At 54.3% G+C, this 25,916-nt stretch overlaps 1 protein-coding gene across 2 annotated transcripts in view; it reads left to right on the top strand.

Annotated features, from left to right (window-relative positions):
• The window catches only part of FHOD1 (formin homology 2 domain containing 1), a 70,819-nt gene that overhangs the window by 34,570 nt on the left and 10,333 nt on the right, over positions 1–25,916 (top strand). The window contains exons 3-13 of one of the 2 annotated variants that reach the window (XM_073554966.1): positions 9,960–10,024; positions 10,295–10,362; positions 10,597–10,702; positions 10,806–10,900; positions 11,008–11,119; positions 11,366–11,460; positions 13,245–13,388; positions 17,442–17,782; positions 18,263–18,373; positions 24,430–24,587; positions 25,142–25,288. In XM_073554966.1, coding sequence (XP_073411067.1) covers positions 9,960–10,024; positions 10,295–10,362; positions 10,597–10,702; positions 10,806–10,900; positions 11,008–11,119; positions 11,366–11,460; positions 13,245–13,388; positions 17,442–17,782; positions 18,263–18,373; positions 24,430–24,587; positions 25,142–25,288 — 1,442 coding nt within the window. The remainder of the gene's footprint in view (positions 1–9,959; positions 10,025–10,294; positions 10,363–10,596; positions 10,703–10,805; positions 10,901–11,007; positions 11,120–11,365; positions 11,461–13,244; positions 13,389–17,441; positions 17,783–18,262; positions 18,374–24,429; positions 24,588–25,141; positions 25,289–25,916) is intronic. The other variant, XM_073554967.1, reaches the window with a different exon arrangement.

Raw genomic sequence — 25,916 nt, 5'->3', positions numbered from 1 at the left:
GTATATTTATGGATATACGCTGTTTGGGTGCAGTCGGAGTTAGGAAATAAGCTTCTCTCGTCTCTGCTTACCCCCATTTCCTTCCCTGCTGCTTCTGCTCGGCCCCTTGAGCCATACTTGACCCATTGTTTGGCCATGGCTATGAATAGCTGGAGGCTTCTACAGGATCATATTGGCTCTTGACATTGGATAAGTGTTGGCCAGAAGATATGATCGCTGAGCAAATAAACCAGATCCACCCATCACGTTCTCGAGCCGCTCGCTGCGCGCCAAGGTAAACAGCGGCTGGAAGTGTTTCCCTCCCTGCTCTCCGGCCGTGGATTGGGTTTCTGCACTCCACACCAGTACAATATCCCAGGTAGCGTCACACAGCCGGCATCGGGCAGTGTCATGGCGGAGCCACGGTTGTCGTAACGGAACGCTCTATTAAAGGGACATCACCAGCTTTACGGCAATGCTGTGGGTGACTGGTATTGGGGGGCCACCTCCTGCGTGGGTAAGGGGAACTTGAATTCCTGACAATACAGCACATGAGTCATCTTTTTCTGTCCTTGCGATGTCAGATCAGTGATAACGTGAGTCACCACTCTTATCGCCAGGCGGTAAATGATACACGGCGCTGACTCGCTTCCCTGCGATATAGGACATAAGATGGGTTTCTTGGGGGGCCGTCAGTCTCATCACATCCTGTCATCCACTCTATTAAAAAACACTACAGTCAGCCTCGCTGCAGCCTGAAGCGGCTGATAACAGGGAGCAATAGATTTATATACCTGCACTGCAAGCGCTGTTTACATTGTAGGTCAGTATCTGGGCTCATCTATAAGGTGATGTCTTCTCCTTGTTAAATAGGGGTCTCTGAGCTGTGATGGCGCCCCTCATACTAGGAGTCAATCCGCAATCCGGTCAGTGCACTCCTCTCCTGAAATACTTTGTGCTGCTATTCTACGGCCTCCTCATGTCTGTGTCCTTTTTTTCTTCCTTCTGGAGACTGCCTTACTTTACTGCGTGTAGTAAATATGGTGCGTTCTCCTTTAGAATGGAGATTGGGAGCAGTAGTGACTCTGATGGCGTCGGGGTGGGTGTCCGGTGTCCTGGCAGGTGGTATATTCAGGAGTTGGCCCGCCGCCGGCAAACTCCTCACTGCTCAGACCTTGAAATACAGGAGGACCAGCTGTCTGACACCGGGAGCAGACATGTCTGTGTAATGTAGATATATATAGATGGAGAAGATGCTCTGCCCACAGCCGGGAGCTGAGGAGCCAGGGGAAGGGGGTGTGCTGCCGGTGGCCAGGGAAAAAGGAGATGTAATGTAGATGGAGAAAATGCTCTGCCCACAGAAGGGGACACGCTGCCGGGAGAAGGGGGCACGCTGCCGGGCGGCCAGGGAAAAGGAGATGTAATGTAGATGGAGAAAATGCTCTGCCCACAGAAGGGGACGCGCTGCCGGGAGAAGGGGGCCCGCTGCCGGGCGGCCAGGGAAAAGGAGATGTAATGTAGATGGAGAAAATGCTTTGCCCACAGAAGGGGACGCGCTGCCGGGAGAAGGGGGCCCGCTGCCGGGCGGCCAGGGAAAAGGAGATGTAATGTAGATGGAGAAAATGCTTTGCCCACAGAAGGGGACGCGCTGCCGGGAGAAGGGGGCACGCTGCCGGGCGGCCAGGGAAAAGGAGATGTAATGTAGATGGAGAAAATGCTCTGTCCACAGAAGGGGACGCGCTGCTGGGAGAAGGGGACGCACTGCCGGGGGCCACAGAAAAGGAGATGTAATGTAGATGGAGAAAATGCTCTGCCCACAGAAGGGGATGCGCTGCCGGGAGAAGGGGGCACACTGCCGGGGGCCACAGAAAAGGAGATGTAATGTAGATGGAGAAAATGCTCTGCCCACAGAAGGGGACGCACTGCCGGGAGAAGGGGATGCACTGCCGGGGGTCACAGAAAAGGAGATGTAATGTAGATGGAGAAAATGCTCTGCCCACAGAAGGGGACACGCTGCTGGGAGAAGGGGGCACGCTGCCGGGCGGCCAGGGAAAAGGAGATGTAATGTAGATGGAGAAAATGCTCTGCCCAAAGAAGGGGACGCACTGCCGGGAGAAGGGGGCACGCTGTCGGGCGGCCAGGGAAAAGGAGATGTAATGTAGATGGAGAAAATGCTCTGCCCACAGAAGGGGATGCGCTGCCGGGCAGCCAGGGAAAAGGAGATGTAATGTAGATGGAGAAAATGCTCTGCCCACAGAAGGGGGCATGCTGCCGGGCAGCCAGGGAAAAGGAGATGTAATGTAGATGGAGAAAATGCTCTGCCCACAGAAGGGGACGCGCTGCCGGGAGAAGGGGGCACGCTGCCGGGCGGCCAGGGAAAAGGAGATGTAATGTAGATGGAGAAAATGCTCTGCCCACAGAAGGGGACGCGCTGCTGGGAGAAGGGGGCACGCTGCCGGGCGGCCAGGGAAAAGGAGATGTAAAGTAGATGGAGAAAATGCTCTGTCCACAGAAGGGGGCGCGCTGCCGGGAGAAGGGGGCACGCTGCCGGGCGGCCAGGGAAAAGGAGATGTAATGTAGATGGAGAAAATGCACTGCCCACAGAAGGGGACGCGCTGCCGGGAGAAGGGGGCACGCTGTCGGGCGGCCAGGGAAAAGGAGATGTAATGTAGATGGAGAAAATGCTCTGCCCACAGAAGGGGATGCGCTGCCGGGCAGCCAGGGAAAAGGAGATGTAATGTAGATGGAGAAAATGCTCTGCCCACAGAAGGGGACGCGCTACCGGGAGAAGGGGGCACGCTGTCGGGCAGCCAGGGAAAAGGAGATGTAATGTAGATGGAGAAAATGCTCTGCCCACAGAAGGGGATGCGCTGCCGGGCAGCCAGGGAAAAGGAGATGTAATGTAGATGGAGAAAATGCTCTGCCCACAGAAGGGGACGCGCTGCCGGGAGAAGGGGGCCCGCTGCCGGGCAGCCAGGGAAAAGGAGATGTAATGTAGATGGAGAAAATGCTCTGCCCACAGAAGGGGACGTGCTGCCGGGAGAAGGGGGCATGCTGCCGGGCGGCCAGGGAAAAGGAGATGTAATGTAGATGGAGAAAATGCCTTGCCCACAGAAGGGGACGCGCTGCCGGGAGAAGGGGGCACGCTGCCGGGCGGCCAGGGAAGAGGAGATGTAATGTAGATGGAGAAAATGCTCTGCCCACAGAAGGGGACGCGCTGCTGGGAGAAGGGGGCACGCTGCCGGGCGGCCAGGGAAAAGGAGATGTAATGTAGATGGAGAAAATGCTCTGCCCACAGAAGGGGATGCGCTGCCGGGCAGCCAGGGAAAAGGAGATTTAATGTAGATGGAGAAAATGCTCTGCCCACAGAAGGGGACGTGTTGCCGGGAGAAGGGGGCATGCTGCCGGGCGGCCAGGGAAAAGGAGATGTAATGTAGATGTAGAAAATGCTCTGCCCACAGAAGGGGACGTGCTGCCGGGAGAAGGGGGCATGCTGCCGGGCGGCCAGGGAAAAGGAGATGTAATGTAGATGGAGAAAATGCTCTGTCCTCAGAAGGGGACGCGCTGCCGGGAGAAGGGGGCACGCTGCCGGGCGGCCAGGGAAAAGGAGATGTAATGTAGATCGAGAAAATGCTCTGCCCACAGAAGGGGATGCGCTGCCGGGCAGCCAGGGAAAAGGAGATTTAATGTAGATGGAGAAAATGCTCTGCCCACAGAAGGGGACGTGCTGCCGGGAGAAGGGGGCACGCTGCCGGGCGGCCAGGGAAAAGGAGATGTAATGTAGATGGAGAAAATGCTCTGCCCAAAGAAGGGGACGCGCTGCCGGGAGAAGGGGGCACGCTGTCGGGCGGCCAGGGAAAAGGAGATGTAATGTAGATGGAGAAAATGCTCTGCCCACAGAAGGGGATGCGCTGCCGGGCAGCCAGGGAAAAGGAGATGTAATGTAGATGGAGAAAATGCTCTGCCCACAGAAGGGGATGCGCTGCCGGGCAGCCAGGGAAAAGGAGATGTAATGTAGATGGAGAAAATGCTCTGCCCACAGAAGGGGGCATGCTGCCGGGCGGCCAGGGAAAAGGAGATGTAATGTAGATGGAGAAAATACTCTACCCACAGAAGGGGACGCGCTGCCGGGAGAAGGGGGCACGCTGCCGGGCGGCCAGGGAAAAGGAGATGTAATGTAGATGGAGAAAATGCTCTGCCCACAGAAGGGGACGCGCTGCTGGGAGAAGGGGGCACGCTGCCGGGCGGCCAGGGAAAAGGAGATGTAATGTAGATGGAGAAAATGCTCTGCCCACAGAAGGGGATGCGCTGCCGGGCAGCCAGGGAAAAGGAGATTTAATGTAGATGGAGAAAATGCTGTGCCCACAGAAGGGGACGTGTTGCCGGGAGAAGGGGGCATGCTGCCGGGCGGCCAGGGAAAAGGAGATGTAATGTAGATGGAGAAAATGCTCTGCCCACAGAAGGGGACGTGCTGCCGGGAGAAGGGGGCATGCTGCCGGGCGGCCAGGGAAAAGGAGATGTAATGTAGATGGAGAAAATGCTCTGTCCACAGAAGGGGACGCGCTACCGGGAGAAGGGGGCACGCTGCCGGGCGGCCAGGGAAAAGGAGATGTAATGTGGATGGAGAAAATTCTCTGCCCACAGAAGGGGATGCGCTGCCGGGCAGCCAGGGAAAAGGAGATGTAATGTAGATGGAGAAAATGCTCTGCCCACAGAAGGGGACGTGCTGCCGGGAGAAGGGGGCATGCTGCCGGGCGGCCAGGGAAAAGGAGATGTAATGTAGATGGAGAAAATGCTCTGTCCACAGAAGGGGACGCGCTGCCGGGAGAAGGGGGCACGCTGCCGGGCGGCCAGGGAAAAGGAGATGTAATGTGGATGGAGAAAATTCTCTGCCCACAGAAGGGGATGCGCTGCCGGGCAGCCAGGGAAAAGGAGATGTAATGTAGATGGAGAAAATGCTCTGCCCACAGAAGGGGACGTGCTGCCGGGAGAAGGGGGCATGCTGCCGGGCGGCCAGGGAAAAGGAGATGTAATGTAGATGGAGAAAATGCTCTGTCCACAGAAGGGGACGCGCTGCCGGGAGAAGGGGGCACGCTGCCGGGCGGCCAGGGAAAAGGAGATGTAATGTGGATGGAGAAAATGCTCTGCCCACAGAAGGGGATGCGCTGCCGGGCAGCCAGGGAAAAGGAGATGTAATGTAGATGGAGAAAATGCTCTGCCCACAGAAGGGGGCATGCTGCCGGGCGGCCAGGGAAAAGGAGATGTAATGTAGATGGAGAAAATGCTGTGCCCAAAGAAGGGGACGCGCTGCCGGGAGAAGGGGGCACGCTGTCGGGCGACCAGGGAAAAGGAGATGTAATGTAGATGGAGAAAATGCTCTGCCCACAGAAGGGGATGCGCTGCCGGGCAGCCAGGGAAAAGGAGATGTAATGTAGATGGAGAAAATGCTCTGCCCACAGAAGGGGATGCGCTGCCGGGCAGCCAGGGAAAAGGAGATGTAATGTAGATGGAGAAAATGCTCTGCCCACAGAAGGGGACCCGCTGCCGGGCAGCCAGGGAAAAGGAGATGTAATGTAGATGGAGAAAATGCTCTGCCCACAGAAGGGGGCATGCTGCCGGGCGGCCAGGGAAAAGGAGATGTAATGTAGATGGAGAAAATGCTCTGCCCACAGAAGGGGACGCGCTGCCGGGAGAAGGGGGCCCGCTGCCGGGCGGCCAGGGAAAAGGAGCTGTAATGTAGATGTAGAAAATGCTCTGCCCACAGAAGGGGACGCGCTGCTGGGAGAAGGGGGCACGCTGCCGGGCGGCCAGGGAAAAGGAGATGTAATGTAGATGGAGAAAATGCTCTGTCCACAGAAGGGGACGCGCTGCCGGGAGAAGGGGGCACGCTGCCGGGCGGCCAGGGAAAAGGAGATGTAATGTAGATGGAGAAAATACTCTGCCCACAGAAGGGGACACGCTGCTGGGAGAAGGGGGCACGCTGCCGGGCGGCCAGGGAAAAGGAGATGTAATGTAGATGGAGAAAATGCTCTGCCCACAGAAGGGGACACGCTGTCGGGCGGCCAGGGAAAAGGAGATGTAATGTAGATGGAGAAAATGCTCTGCCCACAGAAGGGGATGCGCTGCCGGGCAGCCAGGGAAAAGGAGATGTAATGTAGATGGAGAAAATGCTCTGCCCACAGAAGGGGACGCGCTGCCGGGAGAAGGGGGCCCGCTGCCGGGCAGCCAGGGAAAAGGAGATGTAATGTAGATGGAGAAAATGCTCTGCCCACAGAAGGGGACGTGCTGCCGGGCGGCCAGGGAAAAGGAGATGTAATGTAGATGGAGAAAATGCTCTGCCCACAGAAGGGGACGCGCTGCCGGGAGAAGGGGGCACGCTGCCGGGCGGCCAGGGAAAAGGAGATGTAATGTAGATGGAGAAAATGCTCTGTCCACAGAAGGGGACGCGCTGCTGGGAGAAGGGGGCACGCTGCAGGGCGGCCAGGGAAAAGGAGATGTAATGTAGATGGAGAAAATGCTCTGCCCACAGAAGGGGATGCGCTGCCGGGCAGCCAGGGAAAAGGAGATTTAATGTAGATGGAGAAAATGCTCTGTCCACAGAAGGGGACGTGCTGCCGGGAGAAGGGGGCATGCTGCCGGGCGGCCAGGGAAAAGGAGATATAATGTAGATGGAGAAAATGCTCTGTCCACAGAAGGGGACGCGCTGCCAGGAGAAGGGGGCCCGAGGCCGGGCAGCCAGGGAAAAGGAGATGTAATGTAGATGGAGAAAATGCTCTGCCCACAGAAGGGGACGTGCTGCCGGGAGAAGGGGGCATGCTGCCGGGCGGCCAGGGAAAAGGAGATGTAATGTAGATGGAGAAAATGCTCTGCCCACAGAAGGGGGCACGCTGCCAGGGGCCACAGAAAATGTGTTGTAATGTAGATATATATATAGATGGAGAAGATGCTTTTCCCACACCTTGGAACTGAGGAGGCAGGAGAAGGGAGTGTGTTGCCAGTGGCTATGGAGAGAGGGGGTGAGCTTCGCTGTCTTGCCCCCTACCCGGCGTCGGCGCGTCGCTGTCCGGCCCCCCTCCCCGGCGCGTCGCTGTCCTGCCCCCCCTAATATCTGATCTCATGTTCTCGGTGATCAGTGCAGGGCGAGCTGTAATAAGCCGGGGTCCACATCTGCTGGGCTGAGTGCTAATCCTGTTTTCTGCGGCCACATTCACCACGCCGCCTCCATTTGTTGATCGCTTATAACAAATGGGACGTAATTTGGTCTTGTGAGGTATTTGGACTGTTCGGGGAAGATGGCGGAGACCTCAGGTGCCCCGCGTGCCCATGGCGTGCTGACGTGGGAAGAATTAGGTGTAATGGATGGCTTCTGGTCCCAGTCTTCCTCGGGTACACATCAGTCTGCTCCATCAGCGCTGACCTACTAACTGTTGGCATACTACAACTCTCTCATGTCCTGATAGCCTCGGCAGCACTGCCCTGGGCAATCACTGTCTTATAGACCAGTCTGACCGGTCCCAGGCGTTCGGCCCACGCTAATGACCCTAACAATGGCCGGCTTCCTGTTACTAAAGCCATTGTGTTCTTGCCATCCTGATCCTCTTCCTGAAATGACTAAGCATGCTCTGCCTCAGAAGACGGGGCGGACTAAGTATCCCAGCATGCCCAGACGGCACACAGTGCAGACCTGTACTGATCTCATGTCCCATAGTGAATAGAGCTGGTGGACATATCGTACCGCCTGTGTGTGACTACAGCTCGAGGGCGCCCCTAGAGGTGGCCCCCCTGCACTGCGGCAGGATATTGCTGTGATTCACGGCATGTAATCAGGGTAATGGCCTTATGTCGCATCCATGATGATAACCAGTGATGACCGCTTCCTGTGAGGTCACCGGCAGGAGCCGAGAAATAGCAAGAAAGCAACGTAACCTTCACGACTACGGGACGTGTCCGACGTGACAAATACAGCCTCCAAGTAGCGTCATCTAACAGCCGGACTTATGCCGGTGAATAGAAACCTCATCCCTTGTACTCAGAGGCTGAAAATCCTCTGCGGCCTAATACTTGTCACAGCTGAGAGTTTGTCACAGTCGTATCCAAAGCTGGACAATCTTGATTGATGCACTTCAGGCCGTGCTCTCACTTGGCGTGTCCAGTGCGTTATTTTTGCTGGTAAATGCATGGTGTGCACACGGATACATGTAACTAACAGAAGTTTCTGCCTTTTAGACCTCTGTGCACTAGACTGGATACATTGTTACAAACTCTCAGCTGTGCAAGTATTTTATGGTTTTAGCTTTTGGATATGAACAAGGTAATTTGCATTCACTGACAGTAAGCAGAGGAGGACGAGGAGCAGCCTACAATATACTCAGCTTTCTCAGACTGAAAAGTGACTCTGGGTTTAGGAAGCGCCGGGTGGTATTCTGCAAGGAGTCTGAGGAAGCCAATGTGGCCACCAGTGCAGATTCTGAGGGCATTTGCTCTATCGATCTGTAAAAGAGCATTCTGTGACCTGTAGTTCTACAGGAGTTGACTGATATTGACAGCTTCATGGCAGTCGGGCTTCACTTCTGCACCCAGCATTGTGCGCCACGCCGCCATGACGTCGCTGGGCTGAGTAAGGGCTTGAGGTGCCCAGGATGCTGGGGGGCAGAGGTGAGGGATCGGCTGGCACGGAGGAGCGGATGCTGGAGGCAGAGGTGAGGACTGGCTGGCACAGAGGAGCGGATGCAGGGGGCAGAGGTGAGGACTGGCTGGCACAGAGGAGCGGATGCAGGGGGCAGAGGTGAGGACCGGCTGGCACGGAGGAGCGGATGCAGGGGGCAGAGGTGAGGACTGGCTGGCACAGAGGAGCGGATGCAGGGGGCAGAGGTGAGGACCGGCTGGCACAGAGGACCGGATGCTGGGGGGCAGAGGTGAGGGACCGGCTGGCACGGAGGAGTGGATGCTGGGGTCAGAGGTGAGGACCGGCTGGCACAGAGGAGCGGATGCTGGGGGCAGAGGGGAGGAGCGGATGCAGGGGGCAGAGGTGTGGACCGGCTGGCACAGAGGAGCGGATGCTGGGGGCGGAGGGAGGAGCGGGTGCAGGGGGCAGAGGGGAGGATGGGCTGGCACAGAGGAGCGGATGCAGGGGGCAGAGGTGAGGACCGGCTGGCACAGGAGTGGAATCTGGGGGCAGAGGTGAGGACCGGCTGGCCCAGAGGAGCTGATGCTGGGGGCAGAGGTGATGGACCGGCTGGCACAGAGGAGCTGATGCTGGGGGGCAGAGGTGAGGACCGGTTTGGACAGAGGAGCGGATTCTGGGGGCAGAGGGGAGGACCGGCTGGCACAGAGGAGCGGATGCTGGGAGCGGATGCAGGGGGCAGAGGTGTGGACCGGCTGGCACAGAGGAGCGGATGCTGGGGGCAGAGGGAGGAGCGGGTGCAGGGGGCAGAGGTGTGGACCGGCTGGCACAGAGGAGCGGATTCTGGGGGCAGAGGTGAGGGACCGGCTGGCAGGGAGGAGCGGATGCAGGGGGCAGAGGTGAGGACTGGCTAGAACAGAGGAGTGGGTTCTGGGGGCAGAGGTGAGGACTGGCTGGCACAGAGAAGCAGATGCAGGGGGCAGAGATGAGGACCGGCTGGCACAAAGGAGCGGATGCTGGGGGCAGAGGTGAGGACTCGCTGGCACATAGGAGTGGATGCTGGGGGCAGAGGTGAGGACCGGCTGGCACAGAGAAGCAGATGCAGGGGGCAGAGATGAGGACCGGCTGGCACATAGGAGTGGATGCTGGGGGCAGAGGTGAGGACCGGCTGGCACGGAGAAGCAGATGCAGGGGGCAGAGGTGAGGGACCTTCAGCCACGTATGAGCGGATGTCAGACCTGAGCAGCGTCCATCGCTATGCTGGCCTCTACTTCCATACACTAATATGACTTTCTATGTAGTGAATCTATGGCTGCGTTTCATTCATGGGAATCTTTTTTTTTTTTTCTTTTTCCAGCAAAGGCAGACGTCCGACGCTGATCCTCCGGACACAGCTGTCAGTGAGAGTGCACGCCATCCTAGGTGAGACCCTATGAAATGACTCCAGACGCAGACTTGGCCTCCTCTCTGCTCACACACAGATTAGTGTCTACAGATGTTCTGCAGCGGCCGGGTGTCGCAGGACGGGAGGGAAGGTGACGTGGAGCAGACGCCCCCTTATTAGTGCCGCAGCTCCCAGGCCCCAGTGTTGTGGGGGGATCACCCCGGGGCGGAGCTGGGATGTGAAGTCCTCGGTGCAGGATGGAATCTGTGACGAGGCTCCTAATCACTTCTTTCCATCTCACTCCACAGAAAAGTTATACAACGCCAATGGCCCCGAGTTACGGAGGTCGCTCTTCTCACTCAAACAGCTGTTCCAGGTAAGAATTCTCCACTGACTGTATAATGGGGGGTTCATGGAAATGTGGCCCCTGATAGTGGGTCTAGTGGGATCCATATGTCTGAGGGATCAAAGGAGTCTTAAGTGGTGGTGATATAGGACCCCGAGTGTCTGCGCCCATGTATGTTACACGAAGCATGGTGTGGTACTACATGTCCCAGCATGCCCTTCTAAGTTCTCATATGTATTATTGCTGGTCTCATCCCTTTCACAGGAGGATAAAGACCTGGTGCCGGAGTTTGTGAATTCGGAGGGGCTGACGTGTCTCATCAAGGTCGGGGCCGAGGCTGACCAGAACTACCAAAACTACATCCTGAGGGGTAAGTACCCAGTGTAGGACCAGCCAGGGGCAGCCACGATGGCGTCTCACCGCCTGGTCTGGGGGTACACTGGTGACCTGTGACGCTTTGTGTTTGGCCGCAGCCCTGAGTCAGATCATGCTCTTTGTGGATGGGATGAATGGAGTGATCAATCACAATGAGACGGTGCAGTGGCTGTACACGCTGTGCGGCAGTCCGGTGAGTCCGTCACTGTCCGCCGTCCCCTCACGGACGGCGCCACCATACTTGTCACAGAAGTGAATGATGACACGCTGGGTCCTAACGCCCCTCGTCTGCCCCCACAGTACCGCCTGGTGGTGAAGACAGCCCTCAAGCTGCTGATCGTATTCGTGGAGTATACAGAATCCAACGCCCCGCTCCTGATCAAAGCCGTGAATACTGTGGATCACAACCGGGGTGAGTCCCACATCGGCACTTTTACAGGTCATGGCGCAGTCGGGGGTCCTCACATCTGAAGGACCCGTCTGGCTCACACCGGGTCAGGACCCCACATCTGCTGCTTACTTTACCTCATCCTCTCATAACCCCGCAAATCTCCTAGTGAACGTCGGTCATCTATAAACCTGACATGTCCAGCATTGTGTCGTCACAATGTGTCAGGATATGCACTTGACAGCCCGATGTTTTACCCCTCGTATCCAGGTACCAACCCATGGTCAAACCTCATAGATATCCTGGAAGAGAAGAATGGGGCGGACTCGGAGCTGCTGGTGTTTGCCATGACTCTCATCAACAAGGTAAGCAAGACGTGGTGGCCCTGCACTGAGCATGTAGGGGGCCGCGATCACACGCACAGACATGGCCGCTGGGTTATTGTGAGTGTGAACATGGCGGCTTTTTTGGGCACACAGGACAGCCCATCCTTCCTTGCTCTAGTATCCCTGCACCTACCTCTGCATGCCAACCATCGCCTCCACGCCGCTTCTTCCCCTCTGCGCATGGAATGGCGTCACACCGTGCACTGGCATCGTGCAGACCCCTGTGCAGAAGCAGAGGACCCTTCATCAGGGGTCCGGTCAGCCGTGCACCAGGCCGATAAGATCTGGGGTTGTGTAGGACTCGAGGAGCCTCCATTCTTTGGGTTTGCTCCTGTATCGTGCAGTCCATTCCTGTGTCATAGTGAGACCCTACAACTCATGAGTAATGTGCCCCCATGTGAGGCATTTGGGAAGAGGGGGTGGAATTATTATTGTAACTTTCTAAGATACTTTTCAAAATTTCTTCATTTTTTTTCTTCCTGTCAGTGAATTGCTATTTTTTTCTTTGCATCATTTACATTGGCTCAAGCCCCATCCTGACCTAATACTTATCACTGCTGAGGGTTTGTTACAATTGTATCCAGTCTAGACTAAGCCTGGAATCCGGAGTGATACATTGTAAGAATCGGTGCTGCTGATGATTTCAGCTTGCAGAGGAGTGTCTAGACTGCGTACAATTGTAGCAAACTCTCAGCTGTGACAAGTATGGATGCCAAGAAAGTGGGGAGGAGATAAAAGGCAGAGCGGGGAACTTATCCTTCGCAAAATTTGGTGCAAAAACTGTGCATCTTTCTGCATCCTCCTTCCCCCGGTGCGTGCAGCAGATTGCACGCCCCCCCTTGCGTCTGGAGAATGAATACAGGATAAATGACGTGCCGGCCGCGGCGCTCGCTGCACGTGTTTTATAGCGGCACTGTCACCTCATCAGAGGCCCGTGGTGTTTTACATCTCCAGTCTGCAGAGCTGGGATCGCATCCATCAGCCGCAGCCAACACCATGAAACCACATCCAGCCGGGGGGGATGAGCCGGGATTAAAGGGGAAATCTAGCCTGATACTTAAAGGGCAAATACACCCATGATGTCAGAACTTAAAGGGGAGGTATATCGCTAGAATCTGCCGTCACTGGTCTTCCCTGCACATCGGCACCCCGGGCTTCTGTTGCCTGGAGCTTTGTATATGTGGCGTTTATTTTCAGGAGCTCCCAGAGATTGGTCATTAAATGATGGCATATCCTAGTGATCTCAATGCAGCTTTAAATTAACCCTGAATGTCCTTCCCGTCATGCGTCAGGATGGCACTGTCGCCCCCTACTGGGTATCTACAGAATTAAATTGTTTTTTTTATGATCGGAGTGAGGACCATCTGAGTCTTGTAATCGGCCATAGTTTCCTGGATAACAGCGTCCCGCACTGGTCAGATTACCATTACATAGTAGACTTAGGGGGTGCACACACGGTTCTCCTACAGGGGGGTCCGTGCCCACCAGAGAACGCTCCTGCTGCTGTGTGCGCTGTGGCATTGTGCATGAATGTGAAATGTGCCGACCCGTCTGTGTCCCCCGGAGCTTCTAATCCAGCTGTTGTCTTTTTTAGCAAATCCAATTTTCAGGAAAGCAGGTGAGTGAGACCCCCTGTGTCCCCCTCTTACTGACGTGTGAGGAGGGGGCTCTATCTATCCCCATAGAGTAGAGCGTTGTAGACCGGGGCTTGTGGATTTTTTTAGTTGTCCGGTGATTTATGGATAACGCTTTTATCTGTGCAGACGTTGGGGGCGCTCCCGGACCAAGACTCCTTCTACGACGTGACGGACTGTCTGGAGCAGCTGGGGATGGAGCGGCTCATCCAGAGACACATGAACAACAAGGGGACGGACCCGGACCTGAAGCAGCGGCTGGCTCTGTACGAGGTGAGTCTGTGGCCTACTCATCACCAGCCCGGGAGACGACTCCTGCCATATCTGTTGTCTGCGCCGTCACTGATGAGCTGTTACCGAGAAGGAAATCCTCCTGCGCCTTGCAGGGATGTGAGCCGTCACCATCTCCTTACTGCCGCTGCATTCCTCACATGCTTTCCATAAACGCATTCCCCAGACGTCTTCTCTGACTGCCCCTCAGAGCTCCCGCAGCCTGAAACATTGCTCTAATGCTGCAATTACATTAGGAAACTGTTACTGGAGCAATTTCCTATCATTCTGCCGTCCTGCAGTCACCACTAGAGGGCGCACAGGAGCTTACTGTATACAGACCTCAGACTGTGTAGAGGAAACTCCCCCTAGTGGTGGTTGCAGGCGGATATCATTGCAGTCACCACTAGAGGGAGCACATGAGCTTACTGTATACAGACCTCAGACTGTGTAGAGGAGGCTCCCCCTAGTGGTGTTTGCAGGCAGATATCATTGCAGTCACCACTAGAGGGAGCACAGGAGCTTACTGCATACACAGACCTCAGACTTTGCAGAGGAGGCTCCCCCAAGTGGTGGCTGTAGGTGGATGTCATTGCAGTCACCACTAGGGGGAGCACAGGAGCTTACTGCATACAGACGTCAGGCTTTGCAGAGGAGGCTCCCACAAGTGGTTTCTGTAGGCGGATATCATTGCAGTGACCACTAGGGAGCACAGGAGCTTACTGCATACAGACCTCAGGCTTTGCAGAGGAGGCTCCCCCAAGTGGTGGCTGTAGGAGGATATCATTGCAGACACCACTAGGGGGAGCACAGGAGCTTACTGCATACACAGACCTCAGACTGTGTAGAGGTAGCTCCCCCTAGTGGTGGCTGCAGGCAGATATCATTGCATTCATCACTAAAGGGAGCACAAAGTTTACTGCATACAGACCTCAGGCTGTGCGGGGGAGGCTCCTCCTAGTGGTGGCTGCAGGCGGATATCATTGCAGTCACCACTAGGGGGAGCACAGTAGTTTACTGCATACAGACCTCAGATTGTGCAGAAGAGGCTTCCCCTAGTGATGACTACAGGGAGATATCATTGCAGTCACCATTAGGGGGAGCACAGGAGCTTACTGCATCTAGACCTCTGGCTGTGAAGGGAAGGCTCTCCCTAGTGGTGGCTGCAGGCAGATGATATTGCAGTCACCACTAGGGGGAGCACAGGAGCTTACTGCATACAGATCTCAGGCTTTGCAGAGGAGGCTCCCCCAAGTGGTGGCTGTAGGCGGATATCATTGCAGTCACCACTAGGGGGAGCACATGAGCTCACTGCATACAGACCTCAGGCTTTGCAGAGGAGGCTCCCCCAAGTGGTAGCTGTATGCAGATATCATTGCAGTCACCACTAGGGAGCACAGGAGCTTACTGCATACAGACCTCAGGCTGTGTAGAGGAGGCTCCCCCTAATGGTGGCTGCAGGCGGATATCATTGCAGTCATCACTAGGGGGAGCACAGGAGCTTACTGCATACAGACCTCAGGCTGTGTAGAGGAGGCTCCCCCTAATGGTGGCTGCAGGTGGATATCATTGCAGTCATCACTAGGGGGAGCACAGGCTCCTCTAGTGGTGGCTGCAGGAACTAGGAGATTTGCAGTCCACTGTCCATGGACCACAGATGGGCACTGGACTGGTGTCCTGACAATATTTTTCAACTCTAGCTTTAACAATTTTATTTAACAAAAATATAAATTAAAATTTTTTCCTTTTAAAAACTGATTTTATTTTGGAAAAAAAATACATGTTGTGTCGCCCCAATCGTTGGCATTGTGCAAAGCGCACATTAAATTTCATAAAAAGTAAATAAATAAATGGAAGGCTTGCTTTTTCACAGTGTAAACCTCCTCCATCATAAAAAATAATAACTTATACGTATCCTAGAATTTAACCCAAAATCAAGCTTTCATTCAGATATTTCAATGAACGAAAAAAAATCAGAAAAGTTGTATAAACTGAAGGGAAAAAATTTCCCAGTAAATGGATAGATAATATTGGACCTAAAAGCATCAAGGGGTTAAAAGTAAAAGTCTCTACCCTTTATTTTCCCTTTTTAGAGTAAAGTCTCACGATCCGTTAAAATGTTGCATGCAACTCTACTACGGTATTTACTCAAAAATATCTGAAAATCGGTCAGAGGAATTTGGTGCAAAAAAAAAAAACCAGAAAAAAATAGGTGCAAATGCAGTAAATAAAAAAAAAAAAAAAGGCCTGAAAACTCTTGGAAAGTTGCAAAACTTTATTTGCATGAGACTGTTTACAATTGCAGGGGGGACGTAGATCTCTGCACAGGAAAAGTTTTCATTGGGGTTTTAACTTTAACAGTTGTTCTGGACTCGTCCTGGAAGTTTCCGGTGTCATCTGAGCTGTTACCTGGAGGCAGAGCATATAATGTACAGGCAGGTTACATGTAGCCGTGACATATAAGAGTCGTCCGTCATGTATACACTGGCCTGGAGCCTCCGCAGACTGACAGAAGCGCCCTCCCCGGGGAACTCTGTAACGTTATGTCATATATGGAAACGCCTGATTACAGCTGACCTCCGCCTCCCAGATCATGGGGTTGAGGTCACACTTTATGTACAATGATGCGCTACACGGCGCGTCGGAGCAAAGCTCCGCAGCTGCACAAAGTCTTTTCTGGAGTCCTTGCTCCTCTTGACTTGTTGCAGATATGTCAGGGCTTCCTGGATTCTGCCACTCGTCATTGGTAAAACAGGTCAGATACAGATCAAACGGCAGTCTTAGACCATGTTCTTACTGTGAACCTCTGGCAGTGACCCCCACAGCGGTACATTTCCATGTGACTATCTTTGCCAAAAAATGCTGAGGAGTCGCACATTTAACCCTATACACATACTGCAAATCTCAAACCCACAGCTCCTATCCATTTATGCTGCGGACATTTTTCGCTGCTTGTGATGTATTAAAACGCAGTGGAAAATCCTGTGGCCCTCTGGCAGTGACACCCTCGGTGCTGTTTACCTCTATGGATATTATTGCAAAAAAAAAAAAAAAAAAGTGTATTTCACCATTTGCACAACACGTGCTGTGATTCTCACGCAGCTTCGGACAGTGTACACAGTGAAGTGCAGTGGAAAATGCGTTTCGTTTTCACTTTTTGAGAAGTTGGCCTTAAAGGGATTGTCCTAGGTTAGAAAAGCATGGCTAGTGTCACACCTGTTCACAGGCTAATAGTGCAGCTGCACTCTAAGTGAATATAATGGCACATACAATCTGTGGACAGGTTTGGCTCAATGGGTGCACAGTAGTCATGGTTTTCTTACCTGGACAACCCCTTTAAATATCAAAGTCTTCCATCATCCTCTGCATGTGCAGTGCTTGCTCTGGGAGTCAGCTTTTTTTGGAAGCTCCATTGTGACTGCAGTCATCTGATGTAGGAACAGCCATACTCTATCCACATGCTTGTTGACTGTTTCCAGTGACAGTCAGCAGTGTGATGACGGCATCTCTTGGGTATAACACTGGTCGTGTATTATGGTCTCAGCTGTGGTGAACTTTGCTTCCTTCCTATATTTGCTCTTGTAATAATCATCTCTGGGTGGTGGCAGCTCTTATCTAGAACACGTACCATCATGAGAAGTACCTGCGGTGTCAGTGCCGGCCGCAGATGGCACGACCATGATACCGGAGGGTCGCCTGTTAGTCACACTGAGTAGTAATAGTAATTACTGTGCCAATTACTGTAGCTTTCACACTCCTCATACTTGGCGCAGAGCTGCGGCGTTCTCCTGGGGGACACGGGGCTGCAGAACGTCGCAGGGAGACATGGAAGGGACATGTTGCCCCCGTCACAAGATTTCACTCCGCAGGGAATGTCGCTTGTGGTTTTAACTGGGCAGAAATTCAACACACCGTGTATCAGAGCCTTCTCACCCAGCATTCATGATCTTACATCATGGTCCTTGCCGAATACATTGCTTAAATGTTTGTAGCTATTATTTGCAATTTCCAAAATGTCACTTATTAAAGAGGGGCAACCTCCTGTGTTTGGTGCAGAGCGCGTTACGATTGGAGGACGGCGACAATGAGGAAACCTCCGGCGTACCCCGCAAGGATCGTAGGAAAAATTCCCTAGGGGTAGAAGAGGGACGACGCTCCAGACGTTCCCTGGGCAATAGCGCCGAAGTATGGGCGAAGATCAACACCACCACTGCCACACCTGTAACGCCCCCTATTGAAAATAGCAGTAACCTAAGGAATGCTGCCAAACTGTGCAACGTGCAGAAGCCCACTGTATGCATCGTGCCGCCATCACCGCCGGAGAAGGTGCCGCCCCCCAGCCCGCCAAGCTGTGATGTGGAACCGCCGACCCCGGATATGACCCCACCGAGCGAGCAGTGAGTGCAAACCTACAACCACCCCATACACCACAGGGGGTGGGCGTCCCGTTGACGGAGGGGGCCCTTCATCGTCCGAAACTTCTGGTGCCCACTGTGCAGCAAAATATGCAACCACAATTCGTGTCACATTGGGGTCTTTTATGAAAATTATTTTCTTTTCTAGTTCTAATGAGTGCAAACTTCTTACATTGCAGAAAAATATTCCAAATCTTTTTTTCGTGAAGTTTCGCGACTTGTCCCATTCCATGGGGGGGGCATTTTCCTAAATATACTGCTATGCCGCCCCCTAGTGTCCAGCTGAGGTGACACAATCCTGCTGAGTTTTATTTTAAAAAGTTGTGCAACTTTTCAACAAAGTTAAAATGCAAATCCAGTTTTGTTGTTTTTTTTTTTAACTCCCCTTGTACACAAGGTCTTAAAGTCTTTTTCACGTTTGTGGATGATGTCACTAAACCTCTCCATGTTCTCACCTTACAGACCGACCCCCGAGAGCGGCAGCACGCACAGCAGCTCCGCCAACATCTCCCTGTCCAAATCCCCCCCAGAGGTGGAGAAGACCCCCATAGTCGGTGACCGGAGTATATTTAAGTAAGTAGTGACTAAACAATGTTGCGGCTTCTAAAAATCACATCAGTGACGGTTATAAGACAAAAACCTTTTTTTTTTTTCCCCCCCTGTGGGGAATAATAGAGGGTGGAAGCAACTTTCACCCTAAAATGTTCTAGAAATGTTGAAAAACTAAAGCAGAAAGTTAATAAACTTTTCATGAACTTTTTCCCATTAGACTGGTTGTTAGTGATTATAGAGTATTTTTTTTCTCTTGTGGCTGCATTGATAGGTGTGTATGACTATAAGCCGCAGTGCAGAGTATTACAGCAATATAGTGTGCCGCTGACGTGAACCTCGGGCCCTGGCGACTGCTCAGGCTGTAAACTGCTGGGCTGCTTGCAGTCGGCTCTTGTAAAGTTCCCAGAAAGGGGGCTGGGAGTGGAGAGGGGGAACCTTTTGTCTTGCGCTTGTTACCATAGTAGTGGCCGGTGCGCTCTCCGCAGGCCTCTATTCAGGACCTCGGCCTCCTCCCGCAGATATGATGTGAAGGTGAGTCCTGCTGTGGTCAGGGGGACATGGGATCCCGGAGGTGCGAGGGCCGGGGGCTGCCTCTTTGGCGGGTGCAGTATCGGTCACCGCTTCCGGATTACAAGCCCAGATCAATGGCCATTGTGCAGAAATCCTACAGAATCCAAAAGGAACGAGTGCAAGACACAGCAGGGGAGTACTGCGAGGAGGTGGGGGCGTACAGCGGCTCTCATTGGGTGGGCTACTAGAAAGGATGAGGGTACCCTTCCCATCATTACCATCAGAGAAGTGCCTGAGCTTTCTATCCTGATCTCCTATAGCCTGCAATGGAGGGTGACCAACACAGTCTGCTCACAATGGTAATGGCTCGCCGGGTGCCCTCTGTCTCTGCACCGTTGGTAATGGTGGGTGAGGCATCCTCCGTCTCTGCACTGTTGGTAATGGTGGGCTGGGTGCCCTCCGTCTCTGCACTGTTGGTAATGGTGGGCTGGGTGCCCTCCGTCTCTGCACTGTTGGTAATGGTGGGCCGGGCGTCCTCCGTCTCTGCACTGCTGATAATGGTGGGCCGGGCGTCCTCCGTCTCTGCACTGTTGGTAATGGTGGGCTGGGTGCCCTCCGTCTCTGCACTGTTGGTAATGGTGGGCTGGGCGTCCTCCGTCTCTGCACTGTTGGTAATGGTGGGCTGGGTGCCCTCCGTCTCTGCACTGTTGGTAATGGTGAGCTGGGCGTCCTCTGCATCTGCACTGTTGGTAATGGTGGGCCGGGCGTCCTCCGCATCTGCACTGTTGGTAATGGTGGGCTGGGCTTTCTCTGTCTCTGCACTGTTGGTAATGGTGGTCAGGCGTCCTCCGTCTCTGCACTGTTGGTAATGGTGGGCTGGGCGTCCTCCGTCTCTGCACTGCTGATAATGGTGGGCTGGGCGTCCTCCGTCTCTGCACTGCTGATAATGGTGGGCCGGGCGTCCTCCGTCTCTGCACTGTTGGTAATGGTGGGCTGGGCGTCCTCCGTCTCTGCACTGTTGGCAATGGTGGTCGGGCGTCCTCCGTCTCTGTAATGGTGGTCGGGCATCCTCCGTCTCTGCACTGCTGATAATGGTGGGCTGTGCGTCCTCCATCTCTGCGCGGTTGATAATGGTGGGCTGGGCGTCCTCCGTCTCTGCACTGTTGGTAATGGTGGGCTGGGCGTCCTCCGTCTCTGCACTGTTGGTAATGGTGGGCTGGGTGCCCTCCGTCTCTGCACTGTTGGTAATGGTGAGCTGGGCGTCCTCTGCATCTGCACTGTTGGTAATGGTGGGCCGGGCGTCCTCCGCATCTGCACTGTTGGTAATGGTGGGCTGGGCTTTCTCTGTCTCTGCACTGTTGGTAATGGTGGTCAGGCGTCCTCCGTCTCTGCACTGTTGGTAATGGTGGGCTGGGCGTCCTCCGTCTCTGCACTGCTGATAATGGTGGGCCGGGCGTCCTCCGTCTCTGCACTGTTGGTAATGGTGGGCTGGGCGTCCTCCGTCTCTGCACTGTTGGCAATGGTGGTCGGGCGTCCTCCGTCTCTGTAATGGTGGTCGGGCATCCTCCGTCTCTGCACTGCTGATAATGGTGGGCTGTGCGTCCTCCATCTCTGCGCGGTTGATAATGGTGGGCTGGGCGTCCTCCGTCTCTGCACTGTTGGTAATGGTGGGCTGGGCGTCCTCCGTCTCTGCACTGTTGGTAATGGTGGGCTGGGCGTCCTCCGTCTCTGCACTGTTGGTAATGGTGGGCTGGGCGTCCTCCGTCTCTGCACTGCTGATAATGGTGGGCTGGGTGCCCTCCGTCTCTGCACTGTTGGTAATGGTGGGCTGGGGGCGTCCTCAGTCTCTGCACTGTTGGTAATGGTGGTCGGGCGTCCTCCGTCTCTGCACTGTTGGCAATGGTGGTCGGGCGTCCTCCGTCTCTGCACTGTTGGTAATGGTGGTCGGGCATCCTCCGTCTCTGCACTGCTGATAATGGTGGGCCGGGCGTCCTCCGTCTCTGCACTGTTGGCAATGGTGGTCGGGCGTCCTCCGTCTCTGCACTGTTGGTAATGGTGGTCGGGCATCCTCCGTCTCTGCACTGCTGATAATGGTGGGCTGTGCGTCCTCCATCTCTGCACGGTTGATAATGGTGGGCTGTGCGTCCTCCATCTCTGCACTGTTGATAATGGTGGGCTGGATGCCCTCTGTCTTTGCACTGTTGGTAATGGTGGGTTGGGCGTCCTTCATCTCTGCACTGTTGGTAATGGTGGGCTGGATGCCCTCTGTCTCTGCACTGTTGGTAATGGTGGGCTGGATGCCCTCTGTCTCTGCACTGTTGGTAATGGTGGGCTGGGCGTCCTCCGTCTCTGCACTGTTGGTAATGGTGGGCTGGGCGTCCTCCGTCTCTGCACTGTTGGCAATGGTGGGCTGGGCGCCCTCCGTCTCTGCACTGTTGGTAATGGTGGGCTGGGTGCCCTCCATCTCTGCACTGTTGGAGGATGCCCGGCCCACCATTACCAACAGTGCAGAGACGGAGGACGCCCAGCCCACCATTACCAACAGTGCAGAGACGGAGAGCACCCAGCCCACCATTACTAACAGTGCAGAGATGGAGGATGCCCGGCCCACCATTACCAACAGTGCAGAGACTGAGGACGCCCGGCCCACCATTACCAACAGTGCAGAGACGGAGGGCACCCAGCCCACCATTACCAACAGTGCAGAGATGGAGGATGCCCGGCCCACCATTACCATCTCTGCACTGTTGGTAATGGTGGGCCGGGCGTCCTCCGTCTCTGCACTGTTGGTAATGGTGGGCTGGGTGCCCTCCGTCTCTGCACTGTTGGTAATGGTGGGCTGGGCGTCCTCCGTCTCTGCACTGTTGGTAATGGTGGGCCGGGCGTCCTCCGTCTCTGCACTGTTGGTAATGGTGGGCTGGGTGCCCTCCGTCTCTGCACTGTTGGTAATGGTGGGCCGGGCATCCTCCATCTCTGCACTGTTGGTAATGGTGGGCTGGGTGCCCTCCGTCTCTGCACTGTTGGTAATGGTGGGCAGGGCATCCTCCGTCTCTGCATTGTTGATAATGGTGGGCTGGGTGCCCTCCGTCTCTGCACTGTTGGTAATGGTGGGCTGGGCATCCTCCGTCTCTGCACTGTTGGTAATGGTGGGCCGGACATCCTCCGTATCTGAACTGTTGGTAATGGTGGGCCGGGCGTCCTCCGTCTCTGCACTGTTGGTAATGGTGGGCCGGGCGTCCTCCGTCTCTGCACTGTTGGTAATGGTGGGCTGGGCGTCCTCCGTCTCTGCACTGTTGGTAATGGTGGGCCGGGCGTCCTCCGTCTCTGCACTGTTGGTAATGGTGGTCCGGGCGTCCTCCGTCTCTGCACTGTTGGTAATGGTGGGCCGGGCGTCCTCCGTCTCTGCACTGCTGATAATGGTGGGCCGGGCGTCCTCCGTCTCTGCACTGTTGGTAATGGTGGGCTGGGCGTCCTCCGTCTCTGCACTGTTGGTAATGGTGGGCTGGGTGTCCTCAGTCTCTGCACTGTTGGTAATGGTGGGCTGGGCGTCCTCCGTCTCTGCACTGTTGGTAATGGTGGGCTGGGTGTCCTCAGTCTCTGCACTGTTGGTAATGGTGGGCTGGGCGTCCTCAGTCTCTGCACTGTTGGTAATGGTGGGCTGGGTGTCCTCCGTCTCTGCACTGTTGGTAATGGTGGGCTGGGGGCGTCCTCAGTCTCTGCACTGTTGGTAATGGTGGGCTGGGGGCGTCCTCAGTCTCTGCACTGTTGGTAATGGTGGGCTGGGGGCGTCCTCAGTCTCTGCACTGTTGGTAATGGTGGGCTGGGTGTCCTCCGTCTCTGCACTGTTGGTAATGGTGGGCCGGGCGTCCTCCGTCTCTGCACTGTTGGTAATGGTGGGCTGGGGGCGTCCTCAGTCTCTGCACTGTTGGTAATGGTGGGCTGGGCGCCCTCCGTCTCTGCACTGTTGGTAATGGTGGGCTGGGCGTCCTCCGTCTCTGCACTGTTGGTAATGGTGGGCCGTGTGTTCACTGTTTGTGTATTATTGGGGTCCCGGTGGTTGGACCCTTGCCATCTGATGTTCCGTGCATCCTTTTATCACAGTGCACCCCTGTACGTGTCGTCATCTCCTTCATATAATGAAAGTTTCACCGCCTTTCACCATTTTCAAGATCTGTCCTGACCCTGTCGTGCTCGCACAGCTGCAGGTTTGTCACAGTTGGCTGCTGCAGCCTGAATACAATCATCAGCTGTGAGAAGGGTGGACAGGACCAGAATGGTTAGTCCACCGACAGCAAGCGGGGATCTTGAAGATGGTGAACGATGGACCCCCAGTCAGCAGCACTTGTCTCTATACAGGGTCTGTCTTTTACCTCTTTATCTTCAGTATCGGGGTCCGGACGACACTCGTAATCTCTTAATGTTAACCCTTTCTTTTCCAGAGTGAACCAAACAGACCCTGTTTGGTAAGTGCCCGGACAGCGCGTGCCCCCTCTTAACCCTTGTGTTGCCATATCTATGCCCCCACTGGCAGCCGCCTCCAGGGGCTTAGAGGCTTGTTTTGCTGTGAAATCGTTTGACCTAATATTCCGGCGCTGATGATGGCACTGCTCCACCGCCCCTTTGTGTGTTTTGGGTTTACGTCACGTCCTAATTCTGCGCCTTCCTTGTGTTAACCCTTTTCTGACCAGTGTTTCGTCTTCCACAATATTCTGTCTAGAAGCAATGCTCCCCCCGTAAAATGTGTGATAGACGAGAACAATAGCGACATTTACCCTTCATTGTTTCAGCAAAGATAATCTATGTATGGCATCCTGGAAAAAGCTTTTCAGTCATCCCCAGATTCAGGGAAAGCTGGGTGCCCATCAATATGGCCGCCTCTCTCAGAAGCCATTCGAATAATATGACATAACGAGGCAAAGGCCACTTGGGACCCTTGGAAAACTGGGTAATGGGGGCATCACCCGATAGCGACCACGATTGGAGTTGTTTTGTTTTTTTTACACCCTAAATGCTGAATGGAGACACACCACAACCACAGATCCGTCAGCAGCAGCTTGCTGATGGTTTCCGAGATGCAGAAAACTAGTAAAAGCGGAATTGACAGAGAAAATGATCAGATTGTAAAGTAAGGCCCCTGTCCGCATGGTCGATGTGCAGGACGCATGCCCCCTACTTATCCCGTAACCCGCGTGTGGCATGCCGCGTGTCCCCCCCCCCCCCCCCCCGTCCAGTACCCCCTGATAACCAATTCTTCCTGCAGGGAGGATAACAATCATCACATGTATGGGGACAAACCCATCCTGAAGAAATTCCAGTAAGTATTTATATATCTGCTCTGGGACGTGGGGGGGGGGGGGGTGTCAGGTTTATTTTGCATGCTGTGCCCCCCGATGGGACTGATGTCTTAGGACAACACAAAGTGGACATTGGCGACCTCCGGAGAATATGTAAATATCTCCCTGCGTCCTCCTCTCTAATAATGAAAATTTCCGATCTGCAGAATACTTAATTCCTCACTGTTTTCATCTTTACAATTTCTCGGCTCATTTACCAACGTGTCATTTCAGAAATCGATTTCTGGAGAATTTGGCCGCCACCGAGCTGGAGAAGATGTCGGCGTTGTCCAAAGGTAGACAGGAGGTGCTGGCCGAAGCCGTGCGGAACGGGGGCGACTCCGACGATGAAACCTCCCCGCAGCAGAACACCGATAGCAGCGGGGAGGAGAGTAAGTTATAGCCTGCCTGGCCATTGTTATTGCCGGACAGAAGGGGCACAACCATATGAAGCCCCCCAGGCCAGGAGCGGCTGCACAGGCACTGTCGAAATGCAATCTATAGGTGACCGTGTCACACTTCACAGGTGCAAATATCACATGGAGGACATATGGGACAATCCCTTTAATAGTCACATGACGCATTTGTCTGCTAGCTTGTGCCTGTGCAGCCTCCATTATGGCGGATAGCTTGCATAATGCATTATTTATTTTATGCATGGATGAAAAAGGTAAAGCTTTACAGAAATCCTGGTAATTTTGAGCGAATGGAGGATAATTTTTTATATCCTCCTTTCCATGACTAACTCCACCCATCTGCATGATAACCCCACCCCTGCTTAGTACTGACCCGCCCCCTCTTAAGCACTTCCCTGTAATACACACGTCCTCAGCCTTTCCTGTATCCATGCACCTGCATGTACGGCGCACTACGTTTGTCAGCATGCGGAGGGTCGCCCGCACTCGGGCCAACGTATAACCACTGCCCGCCCCTCTGTTGGACACAGGAAAAGGGGATCTGAGTGAGAAGGAAGAGAAAAATGACAGTGTGAATGAGAAGGAAATGTGCTCAGGGTCCAGCGATTCCTCCGCCAGCAGCACCTTGGAGAGAGAGGAGAAAGGAGGAGACCGAGAGGAGCCTGAAGCAGAACCAGGCAAGACACGACGGCGCTGCATGCACGAGGCTCCGTCTCCAGAATTCACACACAGCGGGAAATGGGGGGGGGGGGGTCCTGCTCATAAAGGGGGTGTAAAAAAAAAAAAATCTTAGTGTCTTAATATAAATGGCCTATTTATGCCCCCTACTCCGTGGTGGCCCCCTAGTCCTGCGGCGATCACGTCACGTCTGTCGTTCACATTTCCTGCCACATTGGATCGGTCTGACTACTTGCACCATGTAGTTGTTTTAGGAGCTATCTGTAGAGTGCAGAAAGTTGCATATGATCTAGTGTAACCCATTATGGCGATGGCACGGGGCCGCTACTGCCAATCACTGGCCTCGGCATCATATTGGTGGTCATATGAGATCAGCGCTGTAGTATCAAGAGCGGCACCACACGTGTTCTGCCTTGTGTAACCATTGTGATGAATTGCCCACATGAGATGCACCGATAACTTCACCTTCGTGTTAAAACCGAGGCTGCGCGTCCCCTTGCGTAGATGAAGGACACGTTGTATGAATCGTATCCCTTTGTAAAGTCGTTTATTAGCAAAATTTACAAACTGTGTTTGCAATCAACCAATGAGACCAGAATGAACTGCAGAAAGTTTGGATATTTTGGT

The sequence above is a fragment of the Dendrobates tinctorius genome, unplaced genomic scaffold (genome assembly GCF_039654945.1).
Source record: "Dendrobates tinctorius isolate UK_male_01 unplaced genomic scaffold, ASM3965494v1 ptg000214l, whole genome shotgun sequence".
Lineage (NCBI taxonomy): Eukaryota > Metazoa > Chordata > Amphibia > Anura > Dendrobatidae > Dendrobates > Dendrobates tinctorius.
Note: the sequence above shows the minus strand (reverse complement) of the source record. Positions and strands in the feature narration are given on the sequence as shown.